Source organism: Ovis aries, chromosome 9 (assembly GCF_016772045.2).
Source record: "Ovis aries strain OAR_USU_Benz2616 breed Rambouillet chromosome 9, ARS-UI_Ramb_v3.0, whole genome shotgun sequence".
NCBI lineage: Eukaryota > Metazoa > Chordata > Mammalia > Artiodactyla > Bovidae > Ovis > Ovis aries.
Genome location: NC_056062.1, coordinates 83,058,839 through 83,078,162, shown reverse-complemented (window position 1 = coordinate 83,078,162; position 19,324 = coordinate 83,058,839). Strand labels below are relative to the sequence as shown.

Genomic DNA, 19,324 nt, shown 5'->3' with positions numbered 1-19,324 from the left:
GGCATATGAATTAATAGAAAAAGTATATCTTGGTCTTTTCCTCTGGTTCCAGACACTGAGCTCCTAAATCCCTTGCAATTTCCTGGGTGATAGGAGTGCCTTTTGTTCTAATGAGGTGACTCTTTGTGGCTCCTGGTAACCAGGACGGGGACTGGTTACCAGACCAAGACCAAGCCATGGTTAGGAGCTGGGGATTTTCAGCACAACCCCTCCCACTTCCCAGGAAGGAGAGAGGGGCCGGAGACTGAGTTCAGGATCAATCATGTCTACATGATGAAGCCTCAATAAAGATCCCTAGAGTAAGGCATTCAGAGAGCTTCTGGGTTAGTGAGCACATCCACGAGCTGAGGAAGCGATACACAGCTCAACTGCATGAGACAGAAGCTCCTGCTCTCGGGGCCCTCCCAGGCCTCACCCCGTGCATCTCTTCATCTGGCCACTCAGCTGGATCCTTCATCATATCCTTTATTACGTGATACACTGGTAAATACGTTTCCGTGCGCTCTGTGAGCTGCTCTAGCAAATGTTGGAACCTAAGGAGGGAGTCATGAGCCTCTGATGTATAGCCAGTCAGTCAGAAGAACAGGCGACAACCTGGTACTTGCTGGCGGCTTCTGGAGTCGGGTGGGAGAGTGGGACTGAGCCTTAACCTGGGGGGGTCGGACGCTGTCTCCCGACAGATAAGTGTCAGAATTGAGTTACGTCGTAGGACACCAGGCTGGCGTTAGAGAATTGATAGGTGTGTGGAAAGCCCACACACCTGGTATCCACCCTGAAGTGCAGTGATTACTCAAGAGTAGAGGAGAAAGCCTTTGCAGGGCACTTGCTAAAACGACTGATTTGCAGGCCCTCCCCCAGAGAGCCTGAGCCAGCTGTCCCCAGCGGGCACCATTTGACTCTGGGATTGGGCAAGTTTGGTCCCCTTGGCAAGAAGAGAAAACGTCTCATCTGTCCACAGCCAGAGTCTTAGCTTCTGCCCTCACCCGAGTTAATTAGAATTAAGATAATGTTGAACATTTATGAAGTTGGCTACCACCTGCTAGGGGCTGTCTTAAGAGCTATGTGTGTATTTTGGCACTGAATCCTCCAGGATCCTCATCAAGAAGGTTCTACCAATTTAGGTTTTCAGATCAGAAAACTGAGGTCTGAGAGGTTACAACATTTGTGTCAAGGTTGCAGAGCTAGTACATGGTAATGCCAGGCCCCCATAGCAGTCCTTTCCTGAAAGGAGTCAGAAGCCAGGGGTCAAGTTCCCAGCTCCTTCACCTAGTAGAGGGGCTGACTGTAACTTGTGAGCCCGAACCTCAGCTGGATGATGGGACTGTTTCTGCCTCCCTTGGGGTCAGTGTGACAAGCGAGGGAGTATGTGCAGAAGCGCTTCATGAAGCGAAAGGGGCTTCAGGTGTGGAGTGTGCGCTCCTCGGTGAATTTTACTGGTTGCCATTTGCACATTTAGGGCTTCCCCTCATAGCTCAGTTGGTAAAGAATCCGCCTGCAATGCAGGAGACCCTGGTTCGATTCCTGGGTCCGGAAGATCCCCTGGTGAAGGGAGAGGCTACCCACTCCAGTATTCTTGGGCTTCCCTTGTGGCTCAGCTGGTGAAGAATCTGCCTGCAATGGGGGAGATCTGGGTTCAATCCCTGGGTTGCGAAGACCCCCTGGAGAAGGGAAAGGCTACCCACTCCAGTATTCTGGCCTGGAGAATTCCATGGACTGTATATTCCACGGGGTCGCAAAGTGTCGGACTTGACTGAGCAACTTTCACTTTCATTTGCACATTTAATTCAGGTGAACAGGTGCTGATAGGATCGTGATAGTTTACACTGGGATTTAAATTTTTTTTTAATGACCAATACAACAGTTCTGAAGCAATGGAAGGCTTAATGAGGAGGGACTTAGAAGTAAGGCTAACTAAGCTCTGCATGAGAAACCACACGCATGCGTGCTCAGTCACTTCTGTAGTGTCTGACTCTATGACCCTGTGGACGTGTAGCCCACCAGGCTCCCCTGTCCATGGGATTCTCCAGGCAAAAGTGCTGGGGTGGGATGCCATATCCTCCTCTAGGGGATCTTCCCAACCCAGGAATCGAACCCATGCCTCCTGTATTTCCTGCATTGCAGGCAGGTTCTTTACCACTGAGCCACTAGAGAAACCACATAATAGAGGCTAAGTTTAAAAATCTGAAAACTGCATGAACACACTTGTCACGGTGAGGACACGCATCCTAGGGGCAGTTGGCTGACATCAGTGTATCCTGGTCAAGGATCCACACCTCTGAGCCGGCTGGCATTTAGCATTTGAAAGATCCCAATCAGAGCCACACCCCAGAGGCAGCTGCTACAGGCTCTGAGCTAGCACTGTCTCAAGCTACATTTTGTTAATTACCAAAGTGATCTTGCAAAGAGGTTTTTGTGATATCAGTGGTATTCAAGACAGGCAATTTGGTGGAGAAATACATTCTTGAAGAAGAATGTAGCATCTGGCTAGTCCAGCAGCTTATACCCTTCAGAGTTCCAGGACTCCAGTTCTGTTCTGTGGTCACCTTTTCTGCGGACAGTCAGATGAATCCTGTCACTAGACTACTGTGATTACAGTGATTACAGTGCCTGAGGGACAGAGAGCCGGGCCAGCACAACCCTAAAGCCTAAAGCACAAGTTGAATGCTGGTTTTCAAACCTGCTTGTTATTAATTGCACATGGGACAGAATTCAACTATGTATCCAGGCAACCAAGATTTATTGAACCTCCCTGTGTGCAAATATTCGGACACTTGGCATATAACCACAAACAAAGTCAGGATGCGACCAAGATTTTGGCCAGAGGCCCTCTGTACTGGAACACACCCCCTCATGTCAAGGAAGGTGTGGGAAGATTAGAGCCTTCACCTACTGCTGATCCTCAAGGTTACCAACTTTTCCCTATAGATGCCCGCTAGCCACAGATGGTCAGATTAACTTACATTAGTTCGCAACAAGCCACCATGAAAAGTTACCGACATTCATACCGAGATGGACAGGCCTTTATCTTCTCTTAGACACCTAGAGGGTGCTGGTCCTGGGGAAGGATGGAAGCTCTCTGCCCCCGCCTCCTGCCACAAGACCAGGCCTGCTGCCTGGACCACCCACTGCAAACTCGGGGACCTGGCCTTTCCTTCTGGGTTCTTTGTGTCCATGAAGGCAGCCATGAATAGAGGGGGAAGATGTAACAGCAAAGGTCAGACTCAAACAAAATACTACAGCTGAAGTAGGTCCACACACAAACCTTGCAGCTGAAACCCAGTGAGGCCCTTTGTCAGAAGTGGGTTGTGTGGTCAGAACGGTACCAGAATGCTGAGATTCTGCTCCAGGGTTTCCTTCAGCACCAGCACTTCCCCCCCCACCCCATGCTTCTATTCATTTTCTGTAAAATTATTTTCATCTTCATTTTCAATTTCTACCTTTATTCTGGGTCAAAACTTTCCTTCAGAGCTTTCTGATGCAGCCTCCCACACACTGTACTACAAACTCTCCGCATTCAGCCATGTCTGCAGAGTCTCTATTGCTGTAACCCTGATCTCTTTTCATTCTAAAGATATTGGACGACACTGAGTGCCACTTCCTGTTGAGTCATCTGATACACAGTTTACAGGCATAAACGAGGCAGCCAGGGAGGAAAGGGTCAAACTTCAGGTGTATACAGTAGGGAATAGGAGTAGATTGAGCCAAGAATGGGAAGACCCTCTATAAAGAAGCAAGTATCACGGTAATCAAGATTTTGGCTTCCAGACTACCCAGTCCTTCCAAAGGGAGAGACGAAGCAAGAGCCAGTGGACTTAGCAGCACCGTGAAAGATGAATGTAAGGAGTGGGCAGGGAAGAAGGTATGAGAGAATAAATTTGTTTATTATAACCTGCCTATTAAAGGAGACCTACCAACCTCCAGTCGTTATTAAAAAGAGGAACCTATGGCTGGTCCACTAGAATAAACAGCCTGCCTCCTAAAAGGTTCACGGGATTCATCTAGTCTAATATCCCACACTTGCAAAGGGAAAAATAAAGCCCTGAGCACCACCTTGCCCAATATTTATTAAATAAATATAAAGAATGCCTAGTTAAATTGGAATTTCAGATAAACAGTAAACGATTTTTTAGTAAAAGCATGTCCCAATTATTGCATGGGACATACTAATACTAAAAATGATTCATTCTATAATTTTTATGAAAATCCTACCTCCCTCTGCAAAGGTTACTTGGTCAGCTAGTGACAGACTCAGAGCAGGAATCCTGGCCTCTGTCTTTCACGAGGACAGGAATGACTGAGGGGGTTCCAGGAGTCCATCACATGCCTGAGAGGTCACTGCCAATTCGTTAATTCTGCTTATAGGTCCTTGAATGGTCCTAAGGAAACTAATCTTTGAAAAAGACAAATTCCATTCAATGGGTGATTTACCTTTTTAAGCTTGACGTATCCAGTATTGGTTTGGGGATCTGTTTCAATCTCCAAACGTCCCTCACTGTCTCCCTGTGTGATTCGATACAGGATCTTAGAACTCCCAGTGTGCGGTTCATCAGTGTCTGTGGCCTGGATGGTTAGGATGACAGATCCCACGGCTGTGTCTTCAGGGAAAGTTAGGTTTCCATACTAAGAGGGAAATAGGGGAAGGAAACAATGAGAATGTCCATTGTCATCAAGCACAATTATCAACAAGCAAACTTGCCTCTGGTTTCAGAATGGGCACAAGTCACAGTTTACATCAGTACTTACCAAGCATGCTTTTCCCGTTGATGAGTAGGTTGCAGTTGCTTTTGACATCAGTCACACTTGTAGACTGATATCCCTTATACCAAGAAACAGTGTCTCAGAGAGCGACTGATCAGATTCTAAAACAGATTCTCCCACCCACATCCAATATATTTAATACTGGGACTATCATTATAGTTATTAGTAATGAGACAGATAAATAGCTCCTATGTATCGAGTACCTACAATGTGACAGGCACTTTACATATATCATTTTAATTAATTCTTAATCAATCAGAGAATAGTTGTTAAGAGCCTGAACTTTGGAGTCAAATGGCCTCAGTATGAATCCTAGGCTCGCCACTTATTACCTGGGTGAATTGAAATAAGTTTCCTGATTTTTGAAAGTCTCAGGTTCATCCTCTGTCCATTGGACATAATAAAAATGGAAGCTGTTTTATGTTTTCTGTTTGGATTTATAGAGATAACACATATAAAACCTCTGAATGCCTAATACATAATAAGTGCTCAAAAAGGTAAGCATCAAGACAAAATGCCCTACTGAATAGCTGTGTTATCACCTCCATCTGACAGAGAAGCAAAAGATTGGGGAGGTAAAACCCACTCAAGACCACACAGCTAGTTGGTCACAGAACTGGGGTTCAGATCCATGCTTGTCCACCTCCAAAGCAGGTGCTGTTAATCTCTCACTCCTCCACTGAAAATCCCCCAGGTCACGTCTCTTGCCATCATGATCATGAAGATGATAACAGGCAGGGACCAGGAGGGGATCACGGCAGTGAAAGAAGTGGACTCCTACTTTCTAGAGCCCCATTTGCCTTTCCAAGCTCTGAGATTCCTAAAGCAGAACTCTTGTCCTCAGTCTAAAAGCACTGTCTAGATGTAATGCGAGGAGACTATAACACACAGAAAAGATCAAATACCCAGGAGAATGGAGACAGAGACAGGCTCTTCATCTCATGCTCACTTAACCTCAGTGCCTGCTACACAAGTTATATTGTCATACCTTTTACCTCTGCAAACCCTCCTGTAAATCAATTCCCTGTCTTTGTCACAGCTTTATCTTTATTTTGATTTATGAACATCATCACAAGGCTCAGGGCTGCCTCATCACTGACTTCAAACATAACAACCTAGTCAAAACAGCTTCTCTCTCCTCCAAAATAAATAAATAGAGGTATCCATTTTAAGGGAAGCAATGATAAAATTACTGCCAAGTTCAAAGCCCACATTAACAATAAATTAGCTTGAATTCTTCTTGATATAGTCAACTGATCTTCTTTCTCCTGCTCTTTATGCCCAGTTCTTCTCATTTTTGCAAGTGTGCTGAGCACACTCTTCTGGCATAAACCAGAGGCTGGCTTTTTCTACGCCTTTGTTGTTGTTACTCAGTTGCTCAGTCGTGTCCAAATCTTTGCAACCCCATGGACTGCACGCAGCACCCCAGGCCTCCCCGTCCTTCACCATCTCCCTGAGTTTGCATTGAGTCAGTGATGCTATCCAACCATCTCATCCTCTGTCGTCCCCTTCTCCTTCCATCTTCAATCTTTCCCAACATCAGGGTCTTTTCCACTGAATCGATGGCCAAAGTATTGGAGCCTCAGCTTCAGCACCAGTCCTTCCAATGAATATTCAGGGTTGATTTCTTTTAGGATTGACTGATTGGATCTCCTTGCAGTCCAAGGGACACTTAAGAGTCTTCTCCAGCACCACAGTTCGAAGGCATCAATTCTTCAGCGCTCAGCCTTCGGATACTCTCACATCTGTATATGACTACTGGATTCTTATTCAACTAATGCAAGGTGAGTTTAAATTGCCAATATTTTGCCAGATTTTAAATTTTGACAAAGAATTCTTGTTTGAGAACCTAGCAATAACCTATTTATTGTCTTATACTCACAAAACATATAAAGGCAAACTGGAAGCAGCTACTCAATTCATCTCAATTTGACAAAGACTGTGCTTGCAGCTTTCAAGCCGTCCTTGAAATAAATGAGCTTTTGGCAAAAGTTTATAAACAGATGCCCGCAGATACTATAACAGTGAACGTTACTGTTCCCAGAAGATTTCCACTGAAGACAATGCCTGAGTTTACTACCAGAGCATTAACTAAGATATTAAATCTGGCATTACCCCTAACTACTGTTTGTGTCTTTATCCCAGAAGTAGGGGTCAGGTAATATAAACAAAGTAAAGCAAAAACAAGGCAACAAGTACTCACATCTGACTTTTCAAAGATGGGGATCTGATCATTGATATCAATAACGTTGATTTGCACAAAGCAGAGGGTCTTGAAGTCTGAAAATCAAAAGCACATCACAAAAATTTTCACTGAAAATCGTGCATTAAGATCAGAAAACAAAAAAAAAGATCAGAAATCTGCAAGAAAAACAATTGGCAAGTGCAGTAACAGCCATGCCACAATTTGACTGTTGACCTGCGATGTGCGTAGCAAGGAGTCTCTCTGTGCCCCACCGACCCCCACGTGTGGGTCACCAAGGTGGGACAGAGGAAAGCCCTGGGAGAGGCGCCTCTGGGCTTCCTGCTCCATCCACCTGCCTCTTCCTCGGTAAAAGCTTGTTCCTGAGCCAGGCTTCCTGGGAGGCAGCCTCTGTTTTCTGGCTCGTGAAACTTATGTAGCCTTCACTGCCCAGTGCAAAACTGTCCTTCTAAAAAGCTTATTTGAGCATCCCAGAAGGTTGTCTTTCCTTCTCTGAACACTTCCAGCTCTCACTGTCCTGTATCTCTTCTGCCCCCATAAAAGGAAGGCCCAAGTGAGGGAGGCAAGGTACAATGGTGTGTCTGTGTACAAAGTCACTTCAGTCGTGACCGACTCTGCGACCTTTTGGACTATAGCCTGCCAGGCTCCTCTGTCCATGGGATTTCCCAGGCAAGAGGACTGGAGTGGATTGCCATGCCTTCCTCCAGGGAAATATTCCTGACCCAGCATTTCACCCACATCTCTTACATATCCTGTATTAGCAGGCAGGTTCTTTACCCCCAGGCTTCCCTGGTGGCTCAGTGGTTGAAGCGTCTGCCCACAATGCAGGAGACTTGGGTTCGATCCCTGGGTTGGGAAGATTCCCCTGGAGAATAAAATGGCAACCTACTCCAGTATTCTTGCCTGGAGAATCCCATGGACGGAGGAATCTGATGGGCTACAGTCCAAGGGGTCGCAAAGAGTCGGACACAACTGAGCAACTTCACTTTCTTTACCCCTAGCACCACCTGGGAAGCCCACGATACAATTAGCCCTCTTCCAAGGGCATGCCTACCCAGAGGCAGCTCACAGAATCCTGGTAAGTGGCTCTGAGGGGTGGGTTTGACAATCCAGAGACCTAGTTAGAGACAGCAGTTTAACCTGGATCCAAGGTGAGCATGGAGTACCAGTAGAGATGGGATCCCCAGAAAAGCAGCTACATGAAGACCAACAGGATGGGATCTTTCGTTGAGGTTTCCATTATTCCAACCGTGAAGCCTACATTATACAATGGCTAAGACTTTGGGCTCTGGAACCCCCACCACTGAGATTCTGTCTCTGCTACTTATCAGACGTGTAAGAGGTTGGTTATGTTACTTGAAATCAGTGTGAGGTAGTCAGTTTATAAAATGTAGATAGCAACAAAATCGAGGTTCTCATCCTAACAGACGTGGCCGGCAGTCTCTGTGTATCAGGTGCTTTGCTTACATGACTCATTTCATCCTCACTCTTCACTCTGATATAGGTACTATTGTCATTTTCATTTAGTTCACAACCGAGGAAGCCAAGGATAACTTGGCCACAGTCCTGCAGCTGGCTCGTGGTCGAGCCAGATCCGAATCCACGAGCCCCCCAGTCCTCTCCGTCTGCTCCCCGCCCTTCACCCCACTCTGTGCCCTGGGGCTGACCTTAGGAGAGCATCACTGGGCATCCTGGCCCTCTGGGTACCAGTCGAGCTCTACCAGGGGGAGCACTGGCAGGAGGTCTGAGGAAGGGCAGGAGCACGGAGTCAGAGTCTGGCTCCCACTGCCAGCAGCTTCCTCTAGAGTCACGGCCCCAGGCCCAGGGCCTGCTCCTTCAGGGAAGGGCCCTTCCCTTGCCCCTTCTCACCTTGGGGTAAGAATGACTCCATTGTGCCTCACACCTCCTGCTGGCTTCCCATAACCCCTACCCACAGCTTTACAGAGAATCCCTTCTTTACTCTCTTTTTGGTTACTTCTTTGAAGAGGGCTTTTTTTTTCCTGGGATGCTGACAAACATACTCAGGCTGCCGAGCTCCAGAGCTTGTTCTCAACACACCAGACACAAGGCCAGGCATGTAACCTAATAACAACCATCTTATAAATAAGTGGATGCTAATTAAAGCTGCCCGCAGGACATTTGTAGACAGCAAGAATGGCTGGAGATGTGGAGAGGTCCCAGGGCCTGAACTCACTACTTGCCTGTTCCACGTAAGCCTCATTTGGACCAGCAGTGAGCCTCGTGAAACCACTTCCCTGAATTTATGTAAAACTATGCTAATTATAGCCTACTGACTAATTTTCTGTAGTATACTATTGAATGTTTAATTCCATCAACACACATACACACATATATTTACATATAAATATATTGCATAATCTGGTCCACATAGTCTATAGGTGTATTCATGCATATAGACAATTTGTCATCTGGTTTCCATTTATGCTCTTATGGCATTAAACTGCTTTGGGTCTCCATGCATTTGCACATGGGCTTTATTCTCCTGTATAAGCCTTTACACTGTTTTGTAACTTGTCATATTCATCCATCGAAAGTCGGATTAATGATACCTCTTCCAGAAAGCCCTATCAGGTCTCTCTCCCTCTCCACTGAGTCACTCGTTGCTTTCATGGGCTACCTTGTACATATTCCTTATAATTTATCTATTCACTTGTCCATCTCCTCTACAAAAAAGTGCTCCTTGAGGACAGACACCGGGTCTCATTTATTTGTGCGTTCCCAGTACCTTGAATGGTGCCTCAATCAAGGTAAATGCTCAGTAATCACTGGAAGAATGGCTGGCTAATGGTGTGAAATTGTCAGCTCATCACAGACAGGGATAATTTATTATCCCCAATTTCATTGTACCTCTCAGCATAATGCTAAGCATTATGTTAGGCCCTCTATATTTGCCAAATTACTATCCCTCAAACTTTCTGCTTTGGGGGCCTGGTAAACCCCAGTACTCTCAGTTCTCTTTAGTATCTCAACATCTGGATAAAGAAAAAAAATATGAAGCACAATGTGAAACGATGCTTTTCACTACAGCGTACCTATATAATCTCTCTTTCCTAGCATACTAATTACTGAACTACTTGGTTATTTAAGACTCAAGAGCAGTTAACTCGAAGAAAGATTCTTAACTTAAAAGTATTAATGACCCTAAAATAGGCCTGTCTCTGAGGTCGAGTCTGTTTGTGTGTCTGTGCAATTTATCTGAGAACGTATGCATTTGTTTAGGAATTCATAGTTTCCATCAGATTCTCAAAGGGTCTCATGACTTAGCAAAGATTAAAAACCACTTGCTTTGAAATTGTATAAAGTATAAGGATGAATGTTTCCTGATATTGTCAAATGGCCAATTAGAAGCTAATAGGAGAAGACAAAGCTTTCCAAAAGTTCCTTCACTGTCATACAGTAGAAGCCTTTGAGTCTGAAAGGGAGACTTGAGAAATACAACTAACTTTCTTGTTTGTGATCACGGTGGCCATGACAACGAGGCTTGCCAACAACTTTTAACAACAGGATCTTAATTGACAACGTGCCGCTGGGCTCTGAAACCCATCACTCTGTGTGCACCAAGACCTTGCTTCCCATTGGCTGCCCCAGCAGTGCCTGAACAAGGCAGGCAGGCTAAGGTAGGCCTGCTTTTGGAGACCACAGACTCCTTCCACAGCCAGCCTTGGACCTCCGATGACCTTGCCGAACTTCCCTTTGACCGGGAGTTTCCCCAGCACTTTCCTTCCTTCCCTCCTTCACTCAGGGTCAGGCTCGTATTGAGGTCTGACGGCTCTTCCACCCTTCTCTGTATCCCTTTGCATTTTTTCTCATAGGCAGTTCCTCTAATAAAATCCTTATATATTTAATCCCCTCTTGGGCATCTGCTTCTCAGGAGACAAACATAATCACATTTTCTGAGCTGCAACTCTGGCCGTTACCATGCTGGCTTCTGGGCTTGTTTTACGTGGGAAGCAAGACCTTTTTCAATGGCAGCCTCTGTAACACAGCCAGGCATTAGAGCAGCCTGACAATCACAGCTGGAAAGAAAACAAGTGTTTCACTCGACACTGTGAAAGTGACACTAACCTTTGTCAGACACCTGCACGCTCAGGTTGTACTGCGGAGTGTCCCGCTTGTGCAGCGACTGCAGCACCAACTGGAGTGTTCCAGAGTATTCTTGGACCAGGAAGAGTCCATCTTGAGGAACTTTGGGAGTTTGATCCACAATTCTGTATTCTAAAACACTGTTGACAGTGTTTTCTTCATCCATGTCATGAGCAATAAGAGTTCCAATACTGCTCCCTATAGGGAAAGAAAGAAGGAAACCCACCCATTATTCTTTTTAGCCTATTAAAAAATGGCTTCCGTGGAGAATCGGGTTCCTAGAAGGCACTGTGAGAAGCAGAATAAAGTTCTTAGATTGATGCTGGTGCTTCTAACCTTTTCAGCTGTACAGTGTGTGGAGCAGTGTCTTAGCTGGCTGCATATGTGTGTATTAGTCATTAAGCAGCATTCGATTCTCTGCGACCCCATGGACTGTAGCCCGCAGTCCATGTCCATGGAGTTCTCTAGGCCAGAATACTGGAGTGGGCTGCTGTTCCCCTTCTCCAGGGCATCTTCCCAACCCAGGGATGGAACCTGGGTCTCCTGCATTGCAGGCAGATTCTTTACTGTCTGAGCCACCAGAAAAGTCCATTTTTAGCTGGCTAGGGCTTGCCATAAAAAAAAAAAAAAAAAAAAAAGTGACTACACGATGGATGGCTTTAACAACAGCTGTTTATTTTCTCAGTCTCTGGAGACTAGAGGTCTGAGACAAGGTGTGAGGAGGACTGACTTCTTCAGAGACCTCTGGCTAACAGATGGCCGTCTGCTGCATGTGTTCTCACGTGGTCTTCCCCCGTTCTGCGTCTATCCAGATTTTCTCTTCTCAGAAGGACACCAGTCATATTGGGTTAAGACCCATGCTAATGACGTTGAAGACCGTGTCTCTAAATGATAGCCCCGCTTTGAGGTGCCCGGGCCTAGGACCTCATCATATGAATTCGGGAGGACCCAAGTCAGGGTCTTGAACCATCCTGGATGTGGAGTGGGCCCTAAATCCAGAAGAGATGACAGAGACACTCACGGAGGAGGAGGCAATGTGAAGAAGAGGGCAGAGACTGCAGCAAGGCCACCACAAGCAGCCAACGAATGCCAGGAGCCGCCAGGGGCCAGGATTCTCCCCTCACGGGCACCTTGATTACAGGTTTCTAGCCTCCAGAACTGTGTGCGAATACATTTCTGTTGTTTCAAGTCTCTGAGTCAGTGGTCATTTGTTATGGCTGCCCTCAGACACTAATGCACAAGGCAAATGGTAAAACTCAACAAGGACAGGCCAACTGTGCTGAATTCTAAGCAAGTTTCTGGAACAACTCCACTAACTCCACCCCCAAGATAAAGACAGCACAGGCCCAGAGCAGGCAGGCGTCCTCTCTGCCTCGCTGCAGTTTATGGACCTAAGTTTTATTTCTGTGAGTGTCTCAGTCCAAGGGGTTCTAGAAGTCTGGCCATAACGGAGTGCTCTACCCAGGTCTGTCTGGGTGAGCTCTGATAGATGCTGGGTCATCTTGCTGCATGAAATGGGAATTGTGTGTTTCTCTACGCACAGCCAGAATTCCACGTGAGGGCTAGAACTTGAATATGTATCCCCCTTGTGGAGTTTGGCTTTATCCCCTTGCCCTGTATTTTATCCCCTTGCCTTTGCATCTACTGATTCACAGGGAGATTTGGAGGGTTTCATGAGGGGAGGAATGGAAGTACCTATGTTATGCCTCTAAGGGGCTTGCCTTGGCAGACATTGTCCCCTGGGCAGGGAAGGAGGCGCATCAGAACGTGTGTCTAGCGTGGTAGCAGCTGCCATTTCTGCATCCTCACAAGCAACCAAGTCACCTTTGCAACCTGCATCTGCCTTTGTAAGAAAAGCATCTGCGTGCTGGAATGAAAGTGCATCTCACTAAATTCTGTGGTGGTTTGGTGTCTGAGGGCTTCCTTTGTGGCCCAGCTGGTAAAGAAGCTGCCTGCAATGAGGGAGACCTGGGTTCGATCCCTGGGTTGGAAAGATCTCCTGGAGAAGGGAAATGCCACCCACTCCAGTATTGTGGTCTGGAGAATTCCACGGGCTGTATAGTCCATGGGGTCGCAAAGAGTCGGACACGACTGAGCAACTTTCACTTTCACTTTGGTGTCTGAGCAGCCCTGCTTGGGACCCTTTCCCAGGCAAGTGGCAAATGAGCATAACACAGAGGACACCAGTCTCCCCTCACTGCGGGGGAACCCTCAAGCTGTCAGGGACTCCAGGACTGTTTGGCGTCAATGACAGGGAAACTCCAGTAGGGGGCGCCACTCAGTGAGAGCAGAGAACTTTATGAATGAGCCAGGAGTGAAAGAAGAGTCCTGTCTCCAGTGGCAAGGAACTCCGCCCATGGCAAAGGTCATGAGGAAGGAGGCTTGGCATACGCAAAGGCATGATCAAGCCTCAGGAAACCCCCTGTTCCCGAGCATCTACCCCCAAAACCAGAGTCTATCTACTTTACTGTTTCATGCTCTCGCCTACACCTCTAACTTTATGGGGGGCTGTTCCCCTCCGGTTCCCTCAGAGAAGGAGTAAACGTGCAGCTCCAAGTCAATAAAAATTCCTGGATGTGACAAGAGTGTTTCAACTTACGGACTCCTCTGAAGGTTATCTAGCCTGCCTGTATAGGTTTGTCCGGCCACATGTGATTGTTTACAGCCTCCCAACCTGAGAGGCACGAGATGTTTTAGACTTACTAAAGGCAAATTCTTTGGGGAAGTTAGAAATTATTAGTATAGTGGGTTGGTTAGGAATTGTATTGGTGAAGGGTTTTTCATTTGTTGTGCCAATAATTGCTGCTAATTCCCTGCCCTGGGTGTGACAAGGGTGTCTCAGGTCAAACCTCTCTGCTGGCAAACTAGCTTGTGTGACAGGATTATCCATACTCCTGCACATGACTGTTTACTATCTCTCAACCAAAAACAGCACAGAGAGTCTGGAGTTTTTGAAAGTCTTAATTAGCATAGGGCTTTCCTCATTGTTGAGTCAATGATTGCCGCCAGGCCTCCATATCCTTAGGCACCTGGGAATATATTAATCTATGTATTTGGAATATAGAAAAGGAAATATAGTAGTTTTTAAGGTCAGCAATACTAGACTTTTTGAGTTCATGAAATTTCTCTTTTGTAAAAGACCATTGTACTTTGTTATAAATCACTGTGTCCTTGCTATGTAAAAATGTAACTTTATCACTATCTTAAGACTAAATAGATCTTAAGGGGAACATTGGTGAAAGGATTTTCATTTGTTGGGCTGATGTTTGCTGCTAAATCTCCATATTCCCTGCTCTTATAATGAATATAACTAGCATATAGGAGAAATAAGTATTAACCTTTAAGATTAATCATGTTAACCTTGGGTTAAATAAATTCCTTTCTTGATTGTAACTCACTACATCCTCACCCTATAGGAATGCAACTTTATTTGGAGGGTGGTGCCTGGTTTAAGAAAAAACACCCTTGGAAAAAATAAGTTTTTGGTTATCAGAAAGAAAGGGTCGTAAAATGTCAGCAGGCCTCATGGCCAGAAGATGATGTAAAACCCCTAAGATTTTTTTTTATGTAAAGCACCTGACTTTGATAAAGGTCAGGACTGCTGACCCCCGCGTGACTCTGTATTCATCCCTATGTGTAACAAAAGGTATGTAAGCAAACCTAAAAATAAAGAAAGAGGGTCAGTTTCCAGAAAGACTGATTCCCCCATGTCGCTTCTTTCTTGCTCTCCGTTTTTCTGGTCGAATTCCCATCTGGTGCATGGGTACCCACCAAGCCTGCTAATTTTGCCTGGGCTTCTAAGATCGGACCGGGCGGTGGCGGGGGGTGGTGGGGGGGGGGGGCGGGCGGCGGTCTCAGTACCTCCTCTCCTTCCGGAGAACGGGAAGACGCCTGCGGCCTACGTAGGTGGTGATTGGTATTCCATGTAAACCAAGTTATTCAGCCTCTCTGCTAATTTTCTAATCCCTCTCTATCTGTAATTAAATAAGCTATTTCCAAGGACGCCGACTCTGTCCCCACCTTCGAATCACCCTGGATCCACCGGGGCTGGACCCCGGTAGCTAGGAATAAGCAGCAGCCCAAACTGATTCAGAGGTACATACAGTATCTCTTGGGGCACTGAGAAATACTTTGGGGAGGTGGGGCTTTTATGAGAGGATAAAGTTCTGGTGTGAATACAAAGGTGTTGGAGGTAAGTGGGATTTCAGAATTAAAGTTGGCACTGCTGAGACTTGGGGACATGAGTCTCACAAGTTTCTGGCCTATACAAGACACCAAACAGGAGAATATAAATATACTAAAGAATAATTTAATATTTTAGTGAGCTAGACAGTAAGGCCCCAAAAGGCAGGGGCATTTTTGGGGGGTACCCTTCTAGGCTATATATATTAGAATAGGCTCATTCTGTGTTGATTTATAAGAATTCCTGGTCCATTAAGTCCACAACTCAAGACTGTGAAATGTTGTTACAAAATAAATTATCACTTTTGGAGAGGCTGCACCCTTGAACAATTTGTTTTACCAGCAAGGACATCCTCACTAGTCTCCAAAAACAAATGCTGTCCTCCTCCCTAGTAAGGCAGGCCACCACTATGATGGCCCCCAGCAATCACTCCACCCCTGATAGGGATGTCTTGGTGTAACTTCCTCCTTTTGAGTGTGAGCTGGGCCTAGTGACTCATTTCTAATGAATACGGCAAAAGTTATGGGATGTCACTTCTGAGATTAGATTATGAAAAGACTGACTTTCATCTTACTTGCCATTTGTTTTGAACTCTCTCTCTCTCTTTCTGAATGTCCAGATCCTTAACTCAGAGAAACTGTGAGATAGTAAATGTTTGTTGTTTTAAGCTGCTAAATTTGGGGGCAGTTTGTTATGCATCATAGATGAACTGATACACTGAATGTTGGGCCCTACACAAAAATACTTGAGGTATCATCTACAGAGGTTTTCAAAGATCTTCTGCACAATCAATGAGCTCAGCAGTAAGGAGTAATAGATAAGAGGTGTCCCAAATCCAGTGAAGTCATAGAACTCCCAGAAATCAATGTTCTAATAGTGGCTGTCCCTGCACAAAACTAAAGCTATCCTGGCATAGCACAAAGAAATGAAGCAGTTCAAGAACAGAAGGACAAAAACAGATAGAAACTGAACTTCATCTTTAAGCCCCATGAGCTTTTATCAGCTTTCTGCTGCTGCTGCCACTAAGTTGCTTCAGTCGTGTCTGACTCTGTGCGACCCCATAGATGGCAGCCCACCAGGCTTCCCCATCCCTGGGATTCTCCAGGCAAGAACGCTGGAGTGGGTTGCCATTGCCTAGAGAGGGTCGATTGCAGGGTATCTGATATGGAGTGTGAATGTTTGTTTAAATTATTTAGCAAATTTGATGGGATTACATCTGTCACTGACTTTTTTGGAAGGCAAATAGGAATCTATGGTGAAACTGTGCAGATGAGATAACCTTACACATTTATACGGGATGCTGGTGCAAGGGGTTATGGTGCTCATGGCAGGTGTGGGGGTGTAGCCTCAGCAGCAGCAACAGCAGTAGCAGTAATAGTAGCGGCAGTAACAGTGCTATGAGTAGGGGTGGTAGTTAGAAAACTCCGATTTTAGAACCCTTCTCAGACACTCCTTGAACTGAAATACTGTACCTGTGTGAGTCCCCAAATGCATTCTACCCCTATGCTGTGTTGGGCAGGGACAGCCGATCCCATCAGGTTTACCTGCCCACCATTTACCCACCAGGGAGGAGAAAGGGATTACAGAGTTAAAGAAGACAGACACACACTTTCTTACCTATTTGTTCATTCTCCTGGACCTCAAGTACAGTCACTGGAGATGAACACGTAGGTGGATTATCATTAATGTCTTTCACTTTCACTTGAATTTCCAGTGGTTTTGAGAGTGGTTTTCCCTGCTCATCCTTTGCAACCGCATAAAAAACATACTACAACAAGATCAGAGGTAAAACATGACTCCATCATCATCCGCTTTAAAAGGCAGAGAAAACAACTATTTCAAGACTATTTCATTTATCCCCTTATTTTCAATTCATTTAGAACTGGGAAATGAGAAAATATAAAATGGATCAAATTTGTGGGGTTATTTTCCATGTCTTTGAGAGCAGTAAGGCACTGAGGTTCAGAACACAGTTCTGGGGGTTTGGTGGCGGTGGTGCAGGTGTTCAGTAAAATCCTTTCTGCTCTCAGATCTCCATGGGCACAGGATCTCGTCTTGTCACCTGTGAACCTCCTCTTAGTTTTACTCACTGCATCCTTTTCTTCTCGGTCCAAGGGCTGAGTCACGTAAATATCTCCTTCCTGGTCGATGGAAAATGGAAATCGTGGTGTGTTCTCCTTGTCCAGTAAGGAGTATAGAGCACCTGGATCATTCCACTGCACCTACAGGGCCCAGAGAAAAATGTGAGGGAAGACAGACCCGGACGGAGAGAATTGGAAAGGAAATAAACAATCTTCTAGCTCTCCGTTTGAAATTTCTGATGACCTTGTTTGGATGTCTGTGGTTTCTTATAACTGCTAAATTACATTTTTCATTTTCAACCTAAAATAATCCCTCCCCCTTTTTTCCTTTTCACTGTTGTAGTGTTCCAAATAAGCACATAGCAATTCTTTGTGAACCCTCTAAAGAGTCTATAGGTTGTTCATTTGGAAGCCTGGTTGTGAAGACTTCCTGTCATGAAACACCAATTTGAGAAACAAGAAGCACTTAGTATCTGGCATTATGTGAGGACCAAGCCATGATGAATGACAGGCTCCCAAAACTCCCCAGTAAAGATAGGAGACACTTTCAATTCTTCACCATGCTGTTATTTAAAACAAGTGATACATAAATAAAGAACATCTCTCCATTAAATATTTACTCTCATAGACTTTAGGGATAAGAATATTTGCCAACTCCCAGTGTTGTTTTGTAAATAACTTTGCAAAAAAAAAAAATCCATAAACTCAATAGTAAGTCCTGTCTACTTGCTACAGACAGAGCCTAGCCTATAGGATAATCTACTTATTACTAATAATAACACTTATTGAGGGTTGTGCCCCGTTCCAGACATAATACTAAACACTTTAAAGTATCTCATTAAATCTGCAAACAGTCCCATGAGGTAGAGACTATTGTTATCCGCACCTTATAAATGGGGAAATTAGCACACAGAATGTTTAAATGACTTGCCCAAAGTCCTACACTTGGGTTTACACTTAGGTCCTACACTAAATGTAGTGTAGAAATTTCTACACGAAACTATTTTCTCAAAGACAACTTGGGAAGGGTATCAAGGAGCCACCACTGTCCTTTTCTAGTTATTTAAGCTCCAGGCCAAAGATTATGTTCTTGGTTGTAAGCAAGCTCCCATTATGCCCTACAAATTCAGCCCAAGTTCTTCCATCTTGTCCCCCTCCACTTCTTCTTCCCCAGTTTGAAGACACACTGAGTACTTTTCCCAGGCCTGGGTATTAGCTATGGCTCTTTATATTTTCTTTTCTTTGACAGTGCTATGAAAAAATAAGTATATGCAATTTTCTAACATTTATAAATCCTTATGAAGGCAACCTGAATAATAAATAGGAAGACTTTCATAAAAGAACCAAACTGAAATTTTTGGGGAAATGAGTCCTGATATACTTTCTTATCTGGTAAAGCAGAATACTTCTTGCTTTCATTTTTTTTTCTTCTGAAGGTGAAATTCATTAATTCAACATTCAATAAATGGGAAGCTGCTATATAACACAGGGAGCCCAGCCTGGCACTCTGTGAAGGCTGGGACTGGGGGGAGGGGGACGGCGGTGAGAGAGGGCTTCAGAGGGAAGGGCTATATATACAGTTATGACTGATTCTCATTGTTGTATGGCAGAAAAAAAACACAACATTGTAAAGCAATTATCCTCCAATTAAATAAATAAGTAAATTTGTAAAAGGAGGAGAAACATTTTTCACATTAAAAAACTTCAATAAATAAAAATCTTAAGTTAGATGAGAGATACAGTGGGATGGGCCATTCCAGGACCCCTTAACAACAGCAGTACCATTTGAAAAAAAAAAAAAAATAGGAGTACCAGAGACTAGAACTGCCTTATAACGTTAATCCGTTTTATCTACTTTCACAGATACTAATTAACTTCTGTCATACCCCAAAGAGCTGTCATTATCCCCATTTTATTGGTGAGAAGTTGCCTCAACTTCTCATAAACAACAAATGACTTGTTTATGCTTCCCTGGTGGCTCAGATGGTAAAGAGT

At 44.9% G+C, this 19,324-nt stretch overlaps 1 protein-coding gene across 7 annotated transcripts in view; it reads right to left on the bottom strand.

Annotated features, from left to right (window-relative positions):
- The window catches only part of CDH17 (cadherin 17), an 84,066-nt gene that overhangs the window by 22,115 nt on the left and 42,627 nt on the right, over window positions 1-19,324 (bottom strand). For all 7 annotated transcript variants that reach the window (XM_042254473.1, XM_042254472.1, XM_042254476.1 and 4 more), the window contains 5 exons: window positions 17,339-17,470; window positions 16,866-17,016; window positions 11,048-11,263; window positions 6,962-7,038; window positions 4,429-4,620 (listed from right to left, as the gene is read on the bottom strand). In XM_042254473.1, the coding sequence (XP_042110407.1) occupies window positions 4,429-4,620; window positions 6,962-7,038; window positions 11,048-11,263; window positions 16,866-17,016; window positions 17,339-17,470 (768 nt within the window). The remainder of the gene's footprint in view (window positions 1-4,428; window positions 4,621-6,961; window positions 7,039-11,047; window positions 11,264-16,865; window positions 17,017-17,338; window positions 17,471-19,324) is intronic.